A 21912-nucleotide genomic window follows, 5' to 3' on the forward strand; every position below is an offset into this window, starting at 1 on the left:
CTGTTTCCAGTACTATGTGTGTATGCTGCTGTAGTTGCAGGAAATCCTACAACACACCCCTTGTAATAATTTGTAGATCTAAACATAAAAATGATGATAAGAATGCTAAAATTGTAAAGAGACACAAGGTTTACGTGGTTCGATCAATGTGATCTACATCCACGGGGTTAGGGATCTTCACTATGATTGTTGAATTACATATGAATTACAATTGAGACTCCATTAATGAGTATTTGGAGCTCTCTCTCTCTCTCTCTGGTTTTTGGGGAAGAATAAGAAGATAATAATAATACCAATTAATTTTCTCTCTCCTACCTTTCTCTTTATATAGGATGCTACCTAGTGGATCACAGCTCATATACAGCTAAGATTTCCCTTAATTTTGGATCTGGCTTGCGATGATATCGCAAGCTTACAAATGTTAATTTCGCAGATTTTCCAATCTTCGCAAAGTTATTACATTTTTATTATGTTTAAGCTAATATAACCTATTGTGTCGTTTCTCAAAGTGCTCTGCGATATTTTTGTAATGTGTTGTTAAGAATTTCGTGAGCGTATCGTTGTCGCGAAATTCTGATCCTACATATTGCCTCTTTTTTCTTGAATATTGCTTGAAGAGCGATCTCCAGGAAAAAATTCATTGTTGTAGTTGTTGGAGAGAGATACGTGTTGTTGGAGTAGTCTTTGATCTTTGTTGATGAAGGAACGAGCGAAAGAATACTGGACTTGAAAAGTACGTACTTGCCTCTATTCGTTTGTGAAGTTCCGAAGCGTTGCGAAGTAAATAAGAAGTATCAACCCTTGAAGTACGCGAAGTATGAAATATCCTTGAAGAAGTACTCAATCCTCGAAATATATAAGAAGTATGAAGTATCCTTTGAGAAGTATAAGAAGTACTTAATCCTCGAAATATATAAGAAGTATGAAGTATCCGTTGAGAAGTATAAGAAGTATCCGTCCTTGAATCAGAATAATAAGTATTGCCTCTATTCATGCGAAATTATTACTCCATTTTTGGTGATTCTTTCCAAGAAGATAAAGAACATAAAATGTTTTCTTGGTAATACATAGTTGCCTCTGTTCTTTATCTATGAGGATAGAATCCTTGAGAAAATGTTGAATGTACGAATTGTTTCTTCATTCTTATCTTGCCTCTGTCTCATGTTTTGTGCTCATGCGATAATATAATCTCTTCAAGTTGCTTATAATTTTGCGAAATAATTGAGTGAGATAATCACATCATTCGAAATAATCACATTCTGCGAAATTCTGACACATCCTACGAAATTTCGAATCATTCTGCGAAGTTCTGAATCATTCTACGAAGTCCTGAATAATCTTGCGAAATTCTGAATAATCCTGTGAAATTCTGAGTAATCCTGAATAATTCTGCTAAATTATGCAATACTATTGCGAAGTTCTGCAATATTATTCTGTACAGTTTTGTAAAGTACTTGTGCGAATATAATGCTTATGTGATGATTATGTTATGAAATGTGTATGCGATGTTTATGCTATGAAATGCTTATGCAATATTTTTATGATGCGAGTATGATGGTTGTATGATGAGAATGCTTATCTATTGCAATGTATAGTTAATGTTTGTGTTACTTAGCTCATTTTGCACGCTAAAATTGATGTAGCTTTAAATTTCCTCCATTCTCCATTTCTATGGCTTTTTCTTTAGTGTATGCATTCCTCTTCGTGTAGTTATTGTTCCTCACAAGTTCTTACTTGTGTTTCATCTTTCCTTTTTCCTGCACTATTAGTATCTCATAACAGTATGATCATAATATCAAGTCTGCGGCATTTTCACTGCCTCAATTTCATTTCCATGTACGTATTCGCAAGCTTGTTTACTTACATATAATCATTCTCGCAAGCTTACTTGCTTACTCATTTTCTTATGTGGTCTTATTTTTCCTTCCTAGTTAAAGGTCTTATTTTGCCACCTCTTGTCATTGCGACAAAATCGCAGGACGTCTTTGCACTTTCATGCAAAAACCCATTGATCTTGCCTTAAATTTTTCTTTTGTATTATTGCCTCTTCAGGATTGTTGTGACAATATGACAAGCCTAAATATTCTTGCGAAAATAAAGCCCCATGACATTGTCGTCTTGCGACGAAATCGCAGGACATCTTCACATTTTCATGTAATGACCCATTGATCTCGTCTTATCTTTTTCTCTAGTATTATTGCCTCTTCAGGATTGTCGCACAAATATGACAAGCCTTAATACCCTTGCGAGTAAAAAGCCTCATGACATTTGCGTCTTAAGACACTTATCAGCTCCTTAATGGAGAGTGCCGCCCTTATCTCCCCCTGGTTTCCCCTTCAAGGAGGCGTACTTCTACCATACAAGGTTAGCTCCTCCCATCCGGTCTTAACAACAACCAGTTGTTTTCGCAGCCTATTATCCCTTTTACCTATAGGTCTTATGGTTACGAGACTGCACCCTAAGTGGGGTTTTACTCGGGCCGAGTGCAGTATAAGCCAAGACTTGTCAAGAATGGCAAGGTACGCTCCAGACGCCCCTGACACTCTTGATTCAACCGTGTACCTCGACGGCTTGATCAGATTCCGCACTCCTTGGAAGAGTCCTTATTACCTTAGTCGCCCAACCTAAGTCATAAGCTTAAGCTGAGAATCCAAGGTGCCTCTCCCGGATGGGCTTTATTGACCCCAAATCTCCATGACTCAGGATCCGGGGGTGGTGTAACCTTTCCCTGAGCCATGCAACAGGTACCCCCTTATATGACGTACTTTAGGTCTTACATTTGCCTCTTGCGAAATTGTATTCGCGAACTAGGGTGTACGCCATAAATGTTCGCCCCTTTCTCTTTTTGTTTCTGCGAAATTTTCACGTCTCTTTGTTCTCTCATTCATCTTTTCATTTCTGTCATCTCTTTCATTCATTCTTTCATTCTCATAATATCATATCATTTGAATCAAAATAAATATTCAAGAGAAATTTTAATACATGGTAACTCTGAAATCTTTGTAGTTGTGAAATCTTTGTAATTCTGCGATTCTATCGCGTTTTGTAAATCAAATAAAAAATCTTTTTATTCTATGCAAAAGAAATATTCTAGAGAAACATATAAATTGAATTTTCTCAGTTTTCTGTAATTTTGAAATCTCGAAATCTCTGTAATTTTGAAGTCTTTGTAATCTTGAAATCTTAGTAATCTTTATAATCTTTGAACTCTTGAAATCTTTGTAATCGTGCGATTGAATCGCTTTTTGTAAATCAAATCAAAAATCTTTTTATTCGTTCCTAGTATAAAGTAAAATGTTTAAGGAAAGTGGTACTTAGCTTTTATGTGATTCGCGGTTGTTGTCAATCTCGCGCGAAAAATACGTTGCATGAAGTATAAGTGCCGCTTAGCAAAAATAGATGCGAGAGGCAAGAATTGAACCCGCAACCTGCTACTTGCATATTCTCACACCATACCAACTGTGCTAAGCCTCTCTTGCAAAATAATCAAAGTTCTTGTGAAGTAATCAAATTCCAACTGTGTGAGAGGCAATTTTGTATAAATTTCGCGTAACAAAAATAAACATGCGAGAAGCAAGAATTGATCCCGCGACCTGCTGCTTGCATTCATGCCTCCTGACCAACTGTGCAAGCTTCTTCTTTGCGAAATATCTCTGCGAAATTATCATCAACTATCTTCTGTGCGAAATAATCAAAGAAATGTTTGTGCGAAAAAATACGCAGGTGTTAGGACTTGATCACACGACCATGAACTCATTAAATTCGCAGATGACCAATTGTGCTGCCTCTTGTTTGCGAAATAATGAAACAATATTGCGAAATTATCATTTTTTCGCTCTTTGTAAAAAAGAAGAAAACTATGTTCGTAGGCAAATTCGAACTTGCGACCACGAACACACATACTGCTCTCTGGACCAATTGTGCAAGAACCTCTCCACATAACTTTTTTCCTTATTCTTTTATTCTCCCATGGAAATGAGAAGAAAATGAAAAATATGTGTCTCTGTGAATTCGAACCCGTGACTTATTTGTTGTTCGCTCAGCCTTGAACCATCTGTGCGAATTTCTGTTTGTGATAGAAATTGCAGCATCTGCCTCTTATCTTTTCTTCGTCCTTCCTTAACTTCTTTCACATTTTCCTTCTTCTCCTGAACATGAAAATCTTCCACTGAAACTTCCATTTTTTCCTTAAATTTCACCACAACAACTAATTTTTGTCTCTCCCTCTTTTCATGTCTTTGAATTGTTGATGATGTTTACTCCCTGAAAGTGTGATTTCTTCCATAAAATTTCCATTTTTGAACCTAAACTTTGTAGATCTAGAAAAATATGAACAGTAGCTAATCTTCATGAAAATTTCTTGATCCAACATGTTATAGGAAGGATAAATCCTTTACTCGTTCCATGTTTCTAGCGCCAAAAATGTAGTTGCAGGAAATCCTACAACACACCCCTTGTAATAATTTGTAGATCTAAACATAAAAATGATGATAAGAATGCTAAAATTGTAAAGAGACACAAGGTTTACGTGGTTCGACCAATGTGATCTACATCCACGGGGTTAGGGATCTTCACTATGATTGTTGAATTACATATGAATTACAATTGAGACTCCATTAATGAGTATTTGGAGATCTCTCTCTCTCTGGTTTTTAGGGAAGAATAAGAAGATAATAATAATACCAGTTACTTTTATCTCTCCTACCTTTCTCTTTATATAGGATGCTACCTAGTGGATGACAACTCATATACAACTAAGATTTCCCCTAATTTCGGATCTGGCTTGCGATGATATCGCAAGCTTACAAATGTTAATTTCGCAGATCTTCCAATCTTAGCAAAGTTATTACATTTTTCTTATGTTTAAGCTAATATCGCCTATTGTGTCGTTTCTCAAAGTGCTCTTCGACATTTTTGTAATGCGTTGTTAAGAATTTCGCGAGCGTATCGTTGTCGCGAAATTCTGATCCTACAGATGCAACTCTTTACTCCATTTAACAGCTTGGTAAAGCGCTAGACATTCTGCTTGCTCTGAACTCCTTATTCCTGCATAGCATTTTGTAGAGCATCCCCGCCATTTTCCTGCAAAATCACGTAACACAAGAGCAATCCCTGTCAGTCCAGATTTTTTATCATAAGAGGCATCACATTTTATAACATCTAAAGGTGGAGCAGGTGGTTTCCAATGCAGTGGTGATGTTTTTTAATATGCAACTACGAAATCCTGATCAGTTTTTTCATATAGCTGCTCTATATAAGTAGCAAAGTTCATTGCTTTAGTGACAACTTTCTGAGGAACTTCCTGCTTCTGTTGAAACTGAACCTCGCATCTTTCATTCCAAATTGACCATGAAACAATCATGGCAGTGGTTAATCTTCCTTTTGGCATGTTGTGTTGTCTGTCGATCATCATCCAGTGCTCAAAGATTTCTGCAATACTTATATCATTTCCTGCAGGTAAACAAGGCCCTCCTTGTATAATCATCCAGACGGCTCTGGAGAATGAGCATTTGAAAAGAACATGCACTGCATCTTCGTCATACTGGTTGCAGAATGGGCATTGTCTATTAACATAACCACCAGATCTGGACAATCTTTCATTAGTGGGCAATATATCTGCAAGACATTTCCACCAAAAGTGTTGAACACGAGGCCAGGTTTTGATCTCCCAAAGACGCTTCCAAAGTAAATTCGTGCCTTGGATAGTGAGTGAAACTTCAGTGTCTCCTAAGCTTAACTCATGAATTTTATTGTAAGCTGATTTCAAAGAAAAACTTCCATTCTTTCTAAGCGTCCATACAAGTTTATCTTCTGTAGCTGTGGAGATTCTCATCTGTAGAATTAAACTAGCAGTCTCTGACTCAAATAGATGATGTATAAGTGCAACATTCCACTGTGTTCCATCTTGGACTAAAAGTTCCTTTGCCCAAATGAAATCTTCACTGTCTGTCACGCCCTGTTTTGGACTTGGAGGCTCATTCAAACCTAAATTCCAAGTATCCAACCGGATCTTTATTTTATCCCCTTTCCCAAATCTCCATCTGCTATTAGCTTTTATGAAAGTAATCTGTTTCTGCACTCCCTTCCAAGCCCACGAACAATTTTGTTTAGGGTTTGCATGTAGAATACTGGTGGAAGGAAAGTATTTTGCCTGTATGGCTTTAACCCATTCCTCATCTGGGTTACTACATATCCTCCAAGCCGCACGAACTAATAAAGCCTTGTTAAGAGACTTCAAATCTCTGAAACCCTGGCCTCCTAGATTTTTATGTAACCCTAATCTTTTCCAAGAAGTTATGTACGTACCTCTTTTTTCAGTGAAACCCCACCAGAAATCTCGTTGTATTGAGTTAATATGTTTAGTTGTTTCACAAGGCACTTGAAGGCAGCTCATGGTATAAGATGGGATAATGTTTGTGACCGTCCTTATCATTAATGATTTGCACGTCTGAGACATAGATTCACCATTCCATTTAGAAATCCTTCCTTTAACTCTCTCAATCAGACCTGCAAAGCAATCAATCTTATTTTTCCTGATAAGCAGAGGCAGCCCTAGATATCTCTCATTAGATTTCATTCTTGGAATTTACCATCATCTTGTAAGAATTCTGCAGAATCTTTGAGGGACTTGCACACTAAAATAAACACTGGATTTGTTGAAGTTAACTGATTGACCAGACGCTTCACCAAAATCTTTAATGATGTCAAATAGATTGTTGACATTATGCATATCAGCATTTATAAACAGCAGGCAGTCATCGACGAAGAAAGGGTGAGAGATAGAGGGTTAACTTCGCTAGTTCTAATAGTTCGCTAGTTCTAATAGTATTTGCTTTCGATAATTCGGCTCGAGACAAAAGGGAGTTCAGGAGGTCTTCATTTTGATCAAGCAAACAATCTTTTGTGGTGCTCTGATTTTGAAACTCTTTAAGCACTTGGATGTAAATCTTGCCTTAAAGGGAATTGGTACTCTCTTCTCACCGATTGTGTTATAGAAACATTGTGATTATTGGTTTTGGTCTATATGTATAATGTTTAATATATCATCTTGTTACATAACAGATTACGAAATGAGACCATAACTTATCATATAGTCATGGATGTACCTAATAGTTACTAAACAGTGAGTATTATGTTGACACATTCTGTGTTTTCTTTGTGATGTAGATACATTTTCTAATTCAAGTGCGACGGGAACACATCATATCTGTAAGTATGTCGTTAAAATTCTCTTAATGAGCTTCTAATTTTGCATAATGCTCACATTTCACTGCCGCCTTATAATGTCTTGACTCTCACGTTGACCTCTACTTTGAGTTAAAAGGACCAGATGCAATGTATGTAAGTCTTACCTGTTGCCCCTCAGTCTTGATTAATAGTGTTCTCAAAAGATTCTGTGTTTTTATTACTACTTTATTATTATATCCAAACATTTTTCTTAAATTTCCAACGTTAAACCTGCTGTTTTGATCTAACAGTCTTTGATTTATCTTCTCTAAACCCCGGTTCTGTTTCTCAACCAGATTTCCAAATTCTCAGTTTCTTTCACCACACACAGAAATGGCAGCAGAAGGGTTTAGGGCTTTAAATGAAAACACTTTAGTGGAATACATAAAAGCTACACCATCTCTTTGTTCCCAACTTGGAAACCTTGAGAATTTACAAATCAAAGAAGTTGGTGATGGGAATCTCAATTTTGTGTATATCGTTACTACTTCTTCTGGTTCACTAGTAATCAAACAGGTATGTTCTGAATTCATTTGTTGATTTTCATTTCTTAATTTGATTTGGAATTTACAGAACAAGCATTTGCCCTAGTTTTCACTCAATTTTGAAATGGGGATTTTGAGTATTACTATGCCTTCACTTAGTCTATAGACTGTGGAAGAAATTTCAAAGGGATTGAAAATTTTAAGCTACTATTAAGTGTTGAAACTGTTTTCGAGTGAGCAGGCACTTCCGTACATTCGTTGCATAGGAGAATCATGGCCAATGTCAAAAGAGAGGGCGTATTTCGAGGCTATTACTTTACAAAAACATGGTAGTTGGTGCCCGAATCATGTTCCAGAGGTTTATCATTTTGATCGTGTTATGTCCTTGATTGGTATGCGTTACTTGGCGCCTCCACATATCATTTTGCGGAAAGGTTTGATTGCTGGAATCGAATATCCGTTGCTTGCTGAGCATATGGCAGAATATATGTCAAGAACTCTTTTTCATACATCCCTTTTGTACAATACTACCACCGTGCACAGACAAGAAGGTAAATTATGGTGCTTAATTAGATTGCCTATGTGGTCTTTTTGGTTTATGGATTGTAAATTTATTATACTCTACAACACTGGTGATGCAGATTATCTCTAGTTGATGTGTTTGTTTGTTTGTTTGTTGCAGTGGCTAAATACTGTGGAAATTTGGAGTTATGTAGGCTCACTGAGCAAGTTGTTTTCTCCGATCCTTACAAAGAGTCTGAATACAACCGATATACTTCTCCTTATCTCGATAATGATGCTCTCGCTGTACGGGAGGATGATGAATTGAAGCTTGAAGTTGCTGAGCTGAAAGCGAAGTACTATTCCATATCTTCATCCTGTTTCTTTTCATAGTTTGTTTGAATTCTGCTATCTAACAAGTAACAAGACATTTTCTTATGATATATTGGATATTCAAATGGTTTTGCATTAATGATTATCGCATGGACTGCAGGTTCTGTGAACAAGCACAAGCCTTAATACATGGAGATCTCCACACTGGTTCTGTCATGGCAACTCATGATTCCACTCAGATTATAGATCCGGAATTTGCAGTTTATGGACCAATGGGATTTGACATTGGAGCCTTCCTTGGAAACTTGATTTTGGCATACTTTTCACAAGATGGACATGCTGATGCGGCCAATGATCGCAAGGTATCCGTCCTGATAACTTATCATATTTGTTGTGCTTAGTCTGTAACTCTGGTTTGTCAGGACTATAGCTTCAAACTTGTAAACCGCCAGGTTCCACTTTTACGTTGGACTTTTTGTAGCTTCATCCGTAAAAGCATCGTGGTTGATGCTATGAATTATGTCTAAAGAGTGGAGACTTTTTGCAGGCATATAAACAATGGATCTTGAAGACGGTAGAAGACACTTGGAAACTTTTTGAAAAGAAGTTCACGTCACTTTGGGTTGAAAACAAGTATGGGTTTGGTGAGGCATATCTTTCAGCTATATATACAGATACGGTCTTCTCTCGCGCTCAGGAAAAATTCATGAAAGCTTTGTTTCATGACAGTCTTGGATTTGGTGCTGCCAAAATGATAAGGTAACAACACAATGCAATCGCGCATCTTGTCAGTTTTTAGATTGCTGTTATACCTCCTTAATCTAATCGTGAATGTTGAAAACCCTTCCCCATTGGATCACATTCTTAGCCCCAATAGCAACTGCTCTCTTATATCATGTTGTGCACCTTGCAGGAGAATTGTGGGTGTTGCACATGTCGAGGACTTTGAATCAATTCAAGATGCTAGCGTACGGGCTGTCTGTGAGCGTCAAGCTCTTGACTTTGCAAAGAAGCTTTTAAAGGAAAGGCGGGGATTCCAGAGTATTAGTGAAGTTGTTTTGGCCATTAAGAAAGTTCCTTCATGATATTTCCTTACAGTAGACATTACATTGAAAGTTAAGGGAACTATTTTCTCATGGATGATTAGTTCACCCTTTGTTTCTTGGGTCTTCTGCTGGGATTACCCATTCATTTGGGATCCTTCTTAAGTTTTTGATTTTGTTTTTTCTGTGTTTTAGCTTCTGTAATATCTTTCTTCTTTTGTACCGCTCCTACAGTTCAAAAGCTCGCGCTCTTCCTTCACTGTAGTTGTTTTCCTTTTTAATGAATAATTGGTTACAGTGATTATTTCTGCAAATGGATTCCTTAAATGTGGCTCTAGTTTTCTTCTTCATTTGAAATTTAATTATGTAACTTTTGATTTTCGCCAAATTTCAATCATTTTATTTCCAATATATAAATCTCCTAATGCTATTACATATAAGAGAGGTTAAAGAGATCCCTGTTTTATTTTCATCATTTCATACTTAATTGGAACATAGAAGCTAAGGAATCGCCATCCTCAGCAGAAACTTAGTTACATATTAATCAGCAAACATACCTACAGAACGAGTAGATTTAAAGGATCAAGAATGAAACTTCGCCTTGTAGTCTGCAAATAGTTCAGTGGCGGATTTCCCCAGTAATTCGTTAAAGTAGCTATCGTTATAACCAGTTTTCATCTTTTTATTGAGTTCCCCTACAAAACCACTTTTAAGACTGTCGCAGTGATCAAGAAAGTATGCAGTTATGTCAGACCGTTCACCCCAACGATTACCACTACCACGTTTTGCCCAATAAGATCCTGGAAGGTTTGCCTTTAACCTAACATAGTCAGCAATTCCTTCGAGTAAGTCCTGTGGTGCTCGTGGTCCTGGAGTCCCATCCCACTGCCAGACATGCGTAAGTTCATGGTAGATTATCCCAGTGATCTCAGTTTTTATATCTCCGCCAGAGAAACCATTGATGTAATCTGCACTCACTTGAATCTCGTCACCAGTGTGGGATGCCACACCATCGAACGGTTTCACTAACATGCTAATACTCTGAACATTTTTTCTATCGGCTTCATTGGATTGTCCAAAGATTTGCCAAATGAAATTCGTAGCTTTTTCAAGTGTCTGACGACAGTATTCAGCACCAACTTCTGTATCAAACTTTGTACCACCTGGTGTTCCTACCGCTTCGTTGCTCACAACAAATTCCAGTGCATAAGCTTTTTCCGTGCTTGTAACTGAGATTAATACTAGAGAAGATAGAAACATGAATAACAGATTTTGATAGGCCATGTTTAGCTAATGTTTGCTGCTTTACTTTTGAATTTCAAGGGAGTTATAAGCATGAGTCTGTGGGTACTGATCGCAGTATATATAGGATTTTCTTCCTCTCTTTCATTTTGGTGGAAAACGATCCCGCAGGATCATTTTCAGTAGACGACAATAACCACATATGCACATACTTTTTGCATGTATGAACAGAAAACCTTTCCCACAAGGAACTACCAAGTATTTTAGCCTTGGGTGCTCACGCATACGCCACATGATCAGGACCTGAACCCAAAACCGGGTAAAAACCAAAGTCCAGGAACTGAAAAGTTTTTGTTTTTCTAAAGGAATTGATATCTTTTGTTTTGTTTTTTTTTAGTGAATTGAAAAGTTGGTTTTGGCGTGAGGTTACTCTAAGCCTAGACAAAGAAAACGTTATCAAGTCTGGACTGTAGCTAACAGTTTCAGGTACTTCACTTAATCCAAACTAAGCAGTATCTGGATCATTATCAGTGGATGACTCTTTGCACATGCCACAGGTTCCTGATGTGACGAGGATGGCAGCAGGTGGATAGGATTTAACCATGGAGACAAGAATAAACATAAGGATTGGAAGATTTCATTTAATAAAATTATTTAGCTCAAATTACAGAACAGCAGTATGATGCTTTAGTTCCCACTTTTATTTCATACTGTAATATTAATACTGCAGCTACACTTGTAGACTGCGATATGCATCAGTCCTTTTCAAGTAGTACATAGTTACTGATTTACTGGGCGTACTTCGCCTTGTAATCACTCCAGAGTTGGTCAACTGTTTTCCCAAGCAATTCAAAGAAAAAATTGTCGCTATAACCGGTCCGCATCTTCTTATTTAGTTCTGCAACAAACCCATTATTAAGACTGTTACAGTAGTCCAAGAAATGGGCCGTCACATCATAACCCTGATCCCATCTGTCACCAGCACCTGGTTTCACCCAATGAGATGGTGCGTAGTTAGCTTTTAGCCTAACGAAATCAGCAATCCCTTCAATCAAACCTCCGTTTGCATTAACGCTCCATTGCCATATGTGAGTGGCTTCATGGTATAGTACCCCGGTGATTTCTCTCTTGACATCACCTGAATAACTAGCAATATAATTTGAATTCACGTGAATCTCATTGCCGCTAGCATATGCCACAGGGTCTACCGGCCTCACAAACATTTTTATGGTTTGTATAGATTTCCTGTCTGCTTCAGTGGATTGTCCAAAGATTCTCCAAATGAATGATGTAGCTGATTCTAATGTTTGTTTGCTGTAGTCGACACCGATTTCACTGTCAAAGCGGTTGCCTCCGGCTGTTCCGGGTACACTGTTAGTTACTTCATACTGGACTGCTTGAGTTACTTGTAAAGTAACTACGGCAAGTGTTACCATACAGGATAGTACCAAGTGCAACTTGTTGTGAGCCATATCTGTTGGATTTGCTAGGAGTTGAAAAATGTTTTTTCTTGTTTTGTTTGGTTGTTAAAAGATCGTTCTAACTCCATCCATTTATAGAAAGAATTTCCTCAAGTGATACGTATCTTTTACTCCACATAGACTTTGATCTGGTCACAAAGCATTTAATTAAAGACTTTGAATATATTTTTTGATCGGAAAGGCTTTGAATATTTTTTAGCGTGTTTAGTTTGTGCATTGACTCCTTCCAACAACGAGAAGGTAGTTGGCATATGAATGTCCGAGACAAGACGGCAAGAAGATAAACGATAGAAAACATACCAAGTATGCCATGGGAAAGCTATTTGGTGGCAACATGGCATATTTTCTAACGTTTATACTCCTGATCAACCTGAGAAAACATAATTAACAAAATCGATGGAAAAAAAGAGTTAAAGTTTAAAATCGAAATTAACTAGTTGTTCAAGTTCTTCCACAGAAAGCCGTTTCTATTAGCGAGATAACAAGAATAGCAAAAATAGTTTTGTCCATCCTCATTTGCACGGCGTTTGCAAGCGCATTTCATATTTAACATTTTGTAGTTTTATCTTTGGTGAGATAATTTACATGGTGGATTATTTATAAATATGGCGTTAGCCGTTGTAGGCGCAGATAAAATTTCATTCAATGTTCAAATTCTAGAATATACAGAAGCTGCCATCCTTACCATCGGAGTCTCATTGTTTGTTTGGTTATTGTCGTAATCTGTTTGGATTTGCGAAACTGAACATAATTTTTGAAATTGAATATCTTATTATTAGTCGACTGAATAGGTATAATACAAATGAATATGCAATATTCTATCCAGGTTTTGAGAAAGATAAGCGTGTACCCCAACTTAAACGGTATTCCTTAACCTACACCACTTCTGCCGGATTATCCTGCACTGCATCACGACCTCCACTAGTATTTGAAACAGGAAAGGCCTAACAACCAAGGACAAAGAACTCTTATAAAGTCTGTACCACTAACTGTTCTGGCCATTTCACTTAATGGAGTCTTGACTCTTAACACCCACAGGACAGTGGGCACTTCTTGATATGATGAGGATGTTCGTATCTTGTCTACAATTTTGTAACAAGTTAATCCACCTTGAATTTTATATCTAGTTAGAGAAATATAAGTTGTTATGTATTTATTGCAGGCATGAACAAAATTTGAAAAAGTTAACAGCAGACACAAGGAAAACACATAAAGGAATACTTGGCTTTTATTTCTTGCAATATTAGTACAGCAGTTGCACTTGTAATTCACATTTAATCGACAGTTACTGGGGGTACTTGGCCTTATAATCACTCCAGAGTTGATCTACTGTTTTCCCGAGCAATTCAAAGAAGTAATTATCACTATAACCAGTCCTCATCTTCTTATTCAAATCTGCAACAAACCCATTTCTTAGACTATTACAGTAGTCCAAGAAACGAGCCGTAACATCATAACCTTGATCCCATTTGTTACCCGCACCTGGTTTCACCCAATGTGATGGTGCATAGTTAGCTTTCAACCTAACAAAATCAGCAATCCCTGTAGGAAAGATTCATGTCAAGATACATACTAGTAACCAACAGAAACAAACAGATCTTGCCAAAGATTAGAATCATAATTAAACCAAAGATTGAGTCTTGTTACATACCTTAACAGTGCTTTATATCTCCCAGCAAATAGAAAAGAACCAACAATTAGCAATTGAGAATGGAGTCTTCCCTTCTCTTTCAAGTCTGCCGTATATGGGACACGTATGGCATATCTGATGAGAAGAGGGACTCCCCTCTTTATATACTTTCAAACTAGTCCTCACCTATTACGAGGATATAGCAGGATAGGGTAAACCACCAATCTGAATCTTTATCTCACCGTCTTAATAGGGATAGATATCAGGTTATTCGATATTTTCCCTTATCTCTTTATCGTACCAAAGTGACTCACAATCCAGGTTTTAGCAAACACTCATGTTTAATATTAACCACATACGAAGATTCTTACATTCTCCCACTTGGTTGATTCTAAACATGTTAATAGTTTTTATGAAAAGATGTTACTGGATCAGCTTTAGAAAACGGGCGGCCACCCTTGAGTTTGAAAACAGTCACACAAGGTACTTCAGAGAGACAATCCTTTATTAATCTTTGCTCAAATAACACATTATTCTGCGCAATCTTATGTGTTATTCATATTCGTCCAAGCTTCATGCAGTTAATGCATGTCAACCTGATATGTTACTGCTTCCGCATGTAAAAATCTATTACCAACTATCCAGGATGAAAGCTCATCAACCATGGTGCCTACCCATGTAAAGCTCAAGCAAAATCAGAGCTTATGCAAAGCTTCCTGAGGCTACCGTATGTATACAATAATTATGATGCATCAATGGAAAAACAACTTATTCAAATCAAACAAGAGTTATGTTACTGTATACTTGACTGCAACATAAGAATAATTCAGTAATGTTGAACCAACATAATTACTTTAACGGTTTTTTCTACTGAAAGAAAAATGATATAAAGTTTTAACTTTACTGGTAGTCAATAATATATGATCTTGCAAAACTACTTACTACTTTAACAGTTTTACTGAAAACGATGGAAGTATGAACTCCCACTAGAAAACAACAATTATATGGACTTAGCCGAACCAAACAAAATCTACTTTATTTGCATTTACTCGAAACAAATGCACCAAAGATTTACTGCCGTAACTTAGGTGAATCCAACTCCCACTGAAAAACAGATCCAAATGATCTTTAATTCCCATGGCATTACTAATTCACTATAAGCAAAAATTGTGATAGCGAAACTCCCACTAGAAAACTCTATCAGATGATTCCACAATTCCTACTCGGAACACACAAGGAAATTGACAGGATATTGTATTTCGTGATCATAATTAGTCTACAGAACGTGTACTGTAACCATAATATTTCAAGCAAGCACAAACTCCACCGCACAACTATTAATGAGACTATATATCACAGTTCTGACTTCCAAGCCCCAACCTAAAATATACTCATAGTTTAAATGAGCTAAATATATTAACAAGATTTCATTTTACATCCATTAACTAATTTCCATTATTTGAGCCGGTGAATGCAAGATGGACACACAAATGGATATTTCAGCAGCTTCCAATTAATATGAAACGATGTGGTCATTAAGTCGCCAGAGAATTAAGAATATACTTCAAAACCCCTTTAATTCACTATTAACTAAAATCCAGCACTATATATAGTCACTGTCACACAACATCTACTATAAGATCACCACAATTTTGACCCCTATGTCGTGAGAATAAGCATATTCCACAGCATATACATCACGACAAAAGACATCACGGCAAAAGATACGTATATATACAGTCACAAACTAATTTCATAGAAGGATCAACCAGGAGAATCCAAAACTATCACAAAGCAGCCATAACTACAGTAAAATTAAAAAGGATTAGACCATACCATGTTCACAGAAACAAACTGATGCAATATGCTATCACCAATCGGTCTATAGTTAGAACATACTCATTTGTCCCTAAAAAACACCCATTAAATTCAGACTCTTGTTGCGGGTTCGTTTTATGGAAAATATAATCCTTAAAACCAGTAACATATGACCCTTAAAACTCCATTAGATCAAATTAAAAGATCATAATAGATAGAAAAACAAGATTACCGGTCCAATCACATCTTTAGATTTCCGCAAATTCCTTCATCTCCTTCAGTGCTACTCATACCTCCAATTGTAGCCAACTATAATATGTTCAAGAGTAAGGTTCATGTACCTATCTTAAGTGTATAATGAACTACAGTCCTATATAGTGAATTCTTGGTCCAAATAGCCTGTGAGAATGTACATCTGTATCCAGTAAAATGACTTTAATAATTAGAAAACGTGTAGCTCACTCCATACAAGGAGTTCTAAGTCTGGAAAAATTCCATATTAGCTAAACCATTTGACACATTTGACACTATAGTACGTCGAATTTAAACTCCAAATGAAACGACAAGTCAAATATTTTAGTAAGCCTGATTATAACACTTATATACTCACGGCAATTAATCCAACAGTCAGCTCAAACATACTCCGAAAACAAAAGAAACAGGCTGTACACATCTTCTCAAATTATTTATATACAAGATTAAATCAAAACAACTATTGCAAAACCAAACAAAATAAATAATAGTGTAATCTACACCACTAAATTTTACACTACATCTGCTAACTAATCACTGAGGCATTGAAACCATGAAAAATTCTAACTTTCTAACATTAAGATTTCCATAAGTAAAAGACAAGGATATTGGTCACCACATATTTATCTAAGGTACATGAGAAACTATACACAAATGAAAAAATATGCATTTGAAGTTGAACTCCAGCAATCTTTGGTGACTAACATAGTACAGAGTGGATAGTGAGGTTTCTGAACCATTCAAGAAGATTTCAAGCTTATACGTGTCCCCAAGACCAGGAAGGTACTACACGCAACCAAACAGTTATAAAGATGTTGTCTCTAATTCGAAATGCTACTTCTACTACTACTGTGTAGGTAGTTGCAAATTTCAGGCCAATAATTTTCCAACTAACATGTAAAGGATACATTTTCTAGTAAAGGTTAAACCTTAGGACAAGGTAATTTCTATTGGTTCCTGCAAACATTATGTATGGTAAGACTGCTTTGCAGTCAGCCAATTTGCACACATTGAGGCATTTCATGACACAAAAGCTAACACAAGATAGCAAAAACACTGGCTCAGTTAACAAAAGATGGAACAAGCCCAAAACAACAAAGTACTTTGAAATATCTTCACCGAATTAATTAGATCAGAAACTAGATTCTACAATGCCAATAGACTCTTCACGGGTTCTTTAGGCATGACTCTTCCAACTACAAGATCTTACACAGACTCAATATTGGGTGAAAAGTAGTTCTGAATCTCGCAGGCTACATCTTGTGGTGTTATTTTAATTCACAAAATTATGCAGCTTATAACACCATACAAAAACTAGTTCCCTTGCTATAAAAGACTATTAGGCCGCATACAACAACATTACTGAACTATGCGTAGTATTTTGTACTATAACTTGAGTTCCACTCACGGCAAACATGCTCACTTAATCAGCCTTTACAAAAGGTACACGTATAGAAGAACTATGAATCTGATGCCCAGCAGAACAACTATACCATTAATTTAATGAAACCAAGAAATCTCCAGTTATTTGTTCTCAACTAATCGATAAGCTGAAAACAGTGTCATTATCAATCAAAATTGACCAAAACATTCAGGATCTGTATTTATGGAATCGATGCTCAGCCATTATATTTCAAACAAACATAATTTCATTTTATTTCAAACACGTAAATCAGTCTTAGGGTGTAGCTGAAATACTCAGAGTGTTTTATAAACATTGCAACCTTTCCACTCCGCGGGACAGTGACATATCATCGAAATACACCTTTGGGCAGTACAAACGACATACAATTCACCTCCCTATATGTGATGAAAATCTCCTACAGAACTAATCTATTAGGACTCAGTTCGATATAAATACTTCCTTGCCTTTGGGTAAAGGGTTATTCATCTCTTGCTGAATACTAAAAACTATTCTGTTCTACCTAGTCCACAAATAAACTACTGGCAGTACAAGCAGTTTTACTGTTCATAGGCACACACTTGTGATCTCAGCGGTCAGAAACAAAATTCAAGAAAACACAACCTTATCCAAGTTAGACACCTTTAGGCAAGACTTAACTTGTAGAAATTATGCACTCTTGAATGATCACTTTAGTGGTCATCCAGAACCCAATATAGGATAGACCTTTCTTTACTCTTAGGTTTAAGAACATGCTTTAATCTATTATAGAAGTTAACGAGTATAGATGTCATTATACGACACTTCATGACATCATAGAGTACAAAGAACAATTACTTGTATCTAAGCGCAGTCTACTGTTATCATTAACCAATGAATAGCACTTAAATGTTCATATCAGCCTTTGAGACATGTTAGCAAATAGGTTTCTTGCATATAAAAAGTGTTGTGTCTAACCTATCATCAGGACATAAACATGTATCTAGTTGGAGTTTATATCAAATAGGTTATATGCATTCAGTTGAAACACAACACTCGCGAGAAAGCACAAAAAACATTCAACACAGTGAAACTATGAACCACTACACACCTTTGGGCAGTCCTAGTAGTTCACTGTTTGGAGGTACAAACTTGTGATCTTGCTGGTGATAAACCAAATCAACTGAGTAGACACAAAAAAAAAAAAAAAAAAAAAGAACAGTCACCTTTTGGTGGACTTATCTTGTGTAACTTATGCTTTCTAAATGATCACTTTATTGGTCTTTTCGCAACCTAAATTAGGACAGACCTCTCAATACAATTGAGTTAAATCTATATCAGTATTACAACACAGATTGTGTATAGGTTTTAAAACTAAGACAACAACAGATGAAAACTTATAACAATTCACAAAAAAGTTTTAGTATGACTTAAGATCACTTTATAACATTTTCTCAAACAGCTTATATGCATATATATCCACCTACATTTGTAATCTTCCTGACATAGCAAATGTTTCTCTGATTTGGTTTAAACAAAACTTAAAATCAACAAGAACTCATCCATACATAAACATGAAATCAGATTTTAATCTAGGGCACAACCACGCTCATGATACCAATGTAGGAAATATTCATGTCAAGATACATACTAGTAACCAACAGAAACAAACAGATCTTGCCAAAGATTAGAATCATAATTAAACCAAAGATTGAGTCTTGTTACATACCTTAACAGTGCTTTATATCTCCCAGCAAATAGAAAAGAACCAACAATTAGCAATTGAGAATGGAGTCTTCCCTTCTCTTTCAAGTCTGCCGTATATGGGATACGTATGGCATATCTGATGAGAAGAGGGACTCCCCTCTTTATATACTTTCAAACTAGTCCTCACCCATTACGAGGATATAGCAGGATAGGGTAAACCACCAATCTGAATCTTTATCTCACCGTCTTAATAGGGATAGATATCAGGTTATTCGATATTTTCCCTTATCTCTTTATCGTACCAAAGTGACTCACAATCCAGGTTTTAGCAAACACTCATGTTTAGTATTAACCACATACGAAAATTCTTACAATCCCTTCAATCAAACCTCCGTTTGCATTAACGCTCCCTTGCCATATGTGAGTGGCTTCATGGTATAGTACTCCGGTGATCTCTGTTTTGACATCACCTGAATAACGAGCAATATAAACGAATTCACATGAATATCGTTAGTGCTAGTAGCATAAGCAACAGGGCTTATCGGTCTCACAAACATTTTAATACTTTGTACATTTTTCCTGTCTGCTTCAGTGGTTTGTCCAAAGATTCTCCAAATGAACGATGAAGCTGATGCTAAAGTTTGTTTGCTGTAGTCGACACCTATCTCCCTAGTGAAGCGGTCGCCTCCTGGGGTTCCGGTTGCATTGTTAGTTACTTCATATTGGACTGCTGCTTGAGTTACTTGCAAGGTAACTAGCAGGCCAAGCCCCATATATCCATTGTAGTCTTATGAGTTACGAATATGAAGAGAACTCACAAAAAAAATTAGAACGTTTCTTGTTTTATTTATAATATTATTATTTTATTTATTGATCATAGATATATTCTTACATTATTATTTATTATCGTACCAAATTATTTTTCATCCATCAGTATGGAATTATACACTAAGCTGATGATAATCACTTGCCATACTTTTTCTTATAATCCCTCCACAACTGATTAACATTTTTTCCCAACAAATCGACAAAGAATCTATCGCTGTAGCCATTCTTCATCTTTCTGTTAAGATCTGCAACAAACCCACTTCTAAGACTATTACAATATTCCAAGAACCTTGCAGTCACGTCGTAACCTTGGTCCCATCTATCACCACCACCAGGTTTAACCCAATGAGACGGTGCATGCTTAGCCTTCAACCTAACATAATCAGCAATCCCTTCGATCAAGCCTCCAGGTGCATTTCCGTTTCCGTTCCACTGCCAAATGTGTGTAGCCTCATGATAAATAACACCAGTGAACTCTCTTTTTACGTCCCCGTTGTAACCAGATAAGTACTTAGCACTGACATGTATCTCACCGTTGCTAGCATATGCGACGCCATCCATGTTCTCCACAAACAGTTTAAGAGTGTTCACATTTTTCCTCTGAGAAGGGGATTGTTTGAAGACTCTCCAGTTAAACTCCGAGGCTTTTTGTAGGATGCTTTTGCTGTATTTGACACCGATTTGGTTTCTGAAACGGGGTCCACCAGCCCTGTCTTTAACTTCATAAGTAACTGCATAAGTTCCTTCTAAGGTTACTAATAAGGCTATTAGCAGAGAAGATATAATGGAAATTAGATAATGAGGAGCCATTTTACTCAAGCCTCTCCTTTTTGGTGTTGGAATCCGTTGGGTTTTCTATGAAAGGTTAGACAATGTTGTTCCATATTTATAGACTTCTTCTATTGGATTAAAAGAGAAGGCCATGGCATGTGATGAGTCTCGTATGAATGAGGAAATTGTCAATCCATCAACAATTGTTGTTTAATATCCATTGACCAGAATCTTTGACCAGTCATAACAGTGAACTGCTGCATTAAATAAAGTAGAGGGGTAAAGTGAACCACTTGTGAGTTGTGACGGTCTATTAGATCAATCTACCACTTTTGGGCGGGCAACCTCATTCGCACGGCGTTCAGTTTTCAGACTTCGATTTTTAATCCGAATTTATTAAAAGAGCAAAATGGAATCGGTAAAATTAATTACAAGAAAACGGGTATCCATAAATGAAAAAATAATGTTTCTAGACAGGCACCTCTATGCTTTGTAAAAAACAATATTTTAAAAATCGGCCCGGACCGGCCAGTCCAACCGATAAACCAGTGAATTAGTGAGAAAAATGGGCTAGTTCACCATTGACCCACTAATCTGTTAAAAAACCATTAAACCTGGTGAACCGGCCGGTCCAACCGTTAAACCAGCTGATCCACCTGGGTTTTAACCGGTTCATCCAGTTTATTCTCTATCAAAATCTTACGTAAATTTTTTTCCTTAAACTTCTTCTCTGTGCGTCAATCTCAGTTTTCAAATTGAGATGTTAATGATTATCTTTCAAAGCATCCATGGTTGAAGTTTGTATTTCATAAGCTAAAAGAGAAACCTAAAACTTGAAGAGTTAAAGGAAACACTGCATTGATCCATTTCAATTTATAAGATACGCGAGGATCATATCATTTGATTTTTATTTTTTATTTTTGTTTTTTATCAATTGTCACTTTTTTGTTCAAAATTTTGATTAAACCTATTTGCAATAGGAACAGTAAAACATTTTATGGCAAGTCGTTAACGAATTAGTTAGGATTCATAAAGAACAAAATTGGTTTGGGAATGCAGAGATGACGAACCTAGTCATCATGAAAACATAAGACATCACAAACTTAAGACCATAGGAATTTAGTAGGAGTAATAGTGTCTGAAATTGATTAACTCAGTTAGCCATATATATATTTAAATGAAGGATGACTTACATTTTAACAAATCAACCAAC

The 21912-nt window shown here is 36.5% G+C and overlaps 4 protein-coding genes and 1 pseudogene across 4 annotated transcripts; 1 reads left to right on the forward strand and 4 right to left on the reverse strand.

Annotated features, from left to right (window-relative positions):
* The first annotated feature begins 7368 nt into the window (after nucleotides 1–7368).
* LOC113293129 (methylthioribose kinase 1-like) lies at nucleotides 7369–9926 on the forward strand. Its single transcript, XM_026541881.1, has 6 exons — nucleotides 7369–7743; nucleotides 7954–8263; nucleotides 8395–8569; nucleotides 8707–8908; nucleotides 9094–9305; nucleotides 9460–9926. Exons 1-6 carry the CDS (start codon nucleotides 7561–7563, stop codon nucleotides 9629–9631), a joined length of 1254 nt encoding a protein of 417 aa, XP_026397666.1. The 5' UTR covers nucleotides 7369–7560; the 3' UTR covers nucleotides 9632–9926.
* A 245-nt stretch (nucleotides 9927–10171) lies between these two features.
* LOC113346889 lies at nucleotides 10172–10873 on the reverse strand. Its single transcript, XM_026590440.1, has one exon. The coding sequence runs from the start codon at nucleotides 10871–10873 to the stop codon at nucleotides 10172–10174; it is 702 nt and encodes a 233-aa protein (XP_026446225.1).
* A 573-nt stretch (nucleotides 10874–11446) lies between these two features.
* LOC113330880 lies at nucleotides 11447–12343 on the reverse strand. The gene has a single exon (XM_026577677.1). It carries the CDS (start codon nucleotides 12301–12303, stop codon nucleotides 11620–11622), a length of 684 nt encoding a protein of 227 aa, XP_026433462.1. The 5' UTR covers nucleotides 12304–12343; the 3' UTR covers nucleotides 11447–11619.
* Nucleotides 12344–13538: 1195 nt separating this feature from the next.
* LOC113346896 lies at nucleotides 13539–19873 on the reverse strand (annotated as a pseudogene).
* A 161-nt stretch (nucleotides 19874–20034) lies between these two features.
* LOC113330889 lies at nucleotides 20035–20779 on the reverse strand. The gene has a single exon (XM_026577686.1). It carries the CDS (start codon nucleotides 20736–20738, stop codon nucleotides 20064–20066), a length of 675 nt encoding a protein of 224 aa, XP_026433471.1. The 5' UTR covers nucleotides 20739–20779; the 3' UTR covers nucleotides 20035–20063.
* Nucleotides 20780–21912: the final 1133 nt, after the last annotated feature.

Source organism: Papaver somniferum, chromosome 1 (assembly GCF_003573695.1).
Source record: "Papaver somniferum cultivar HN1 chromosome 1, ASM357369v1, whole genome shotgun sequence".
In the NCBI taxonomy this organism is placed as follows: domain Eukaryota; kingdom Viridiplantae; phylum Streptophyta; class Magnoliopsida; order Ranunculales; family Papaveraceae; genus Papaver; species Papaver somniferum.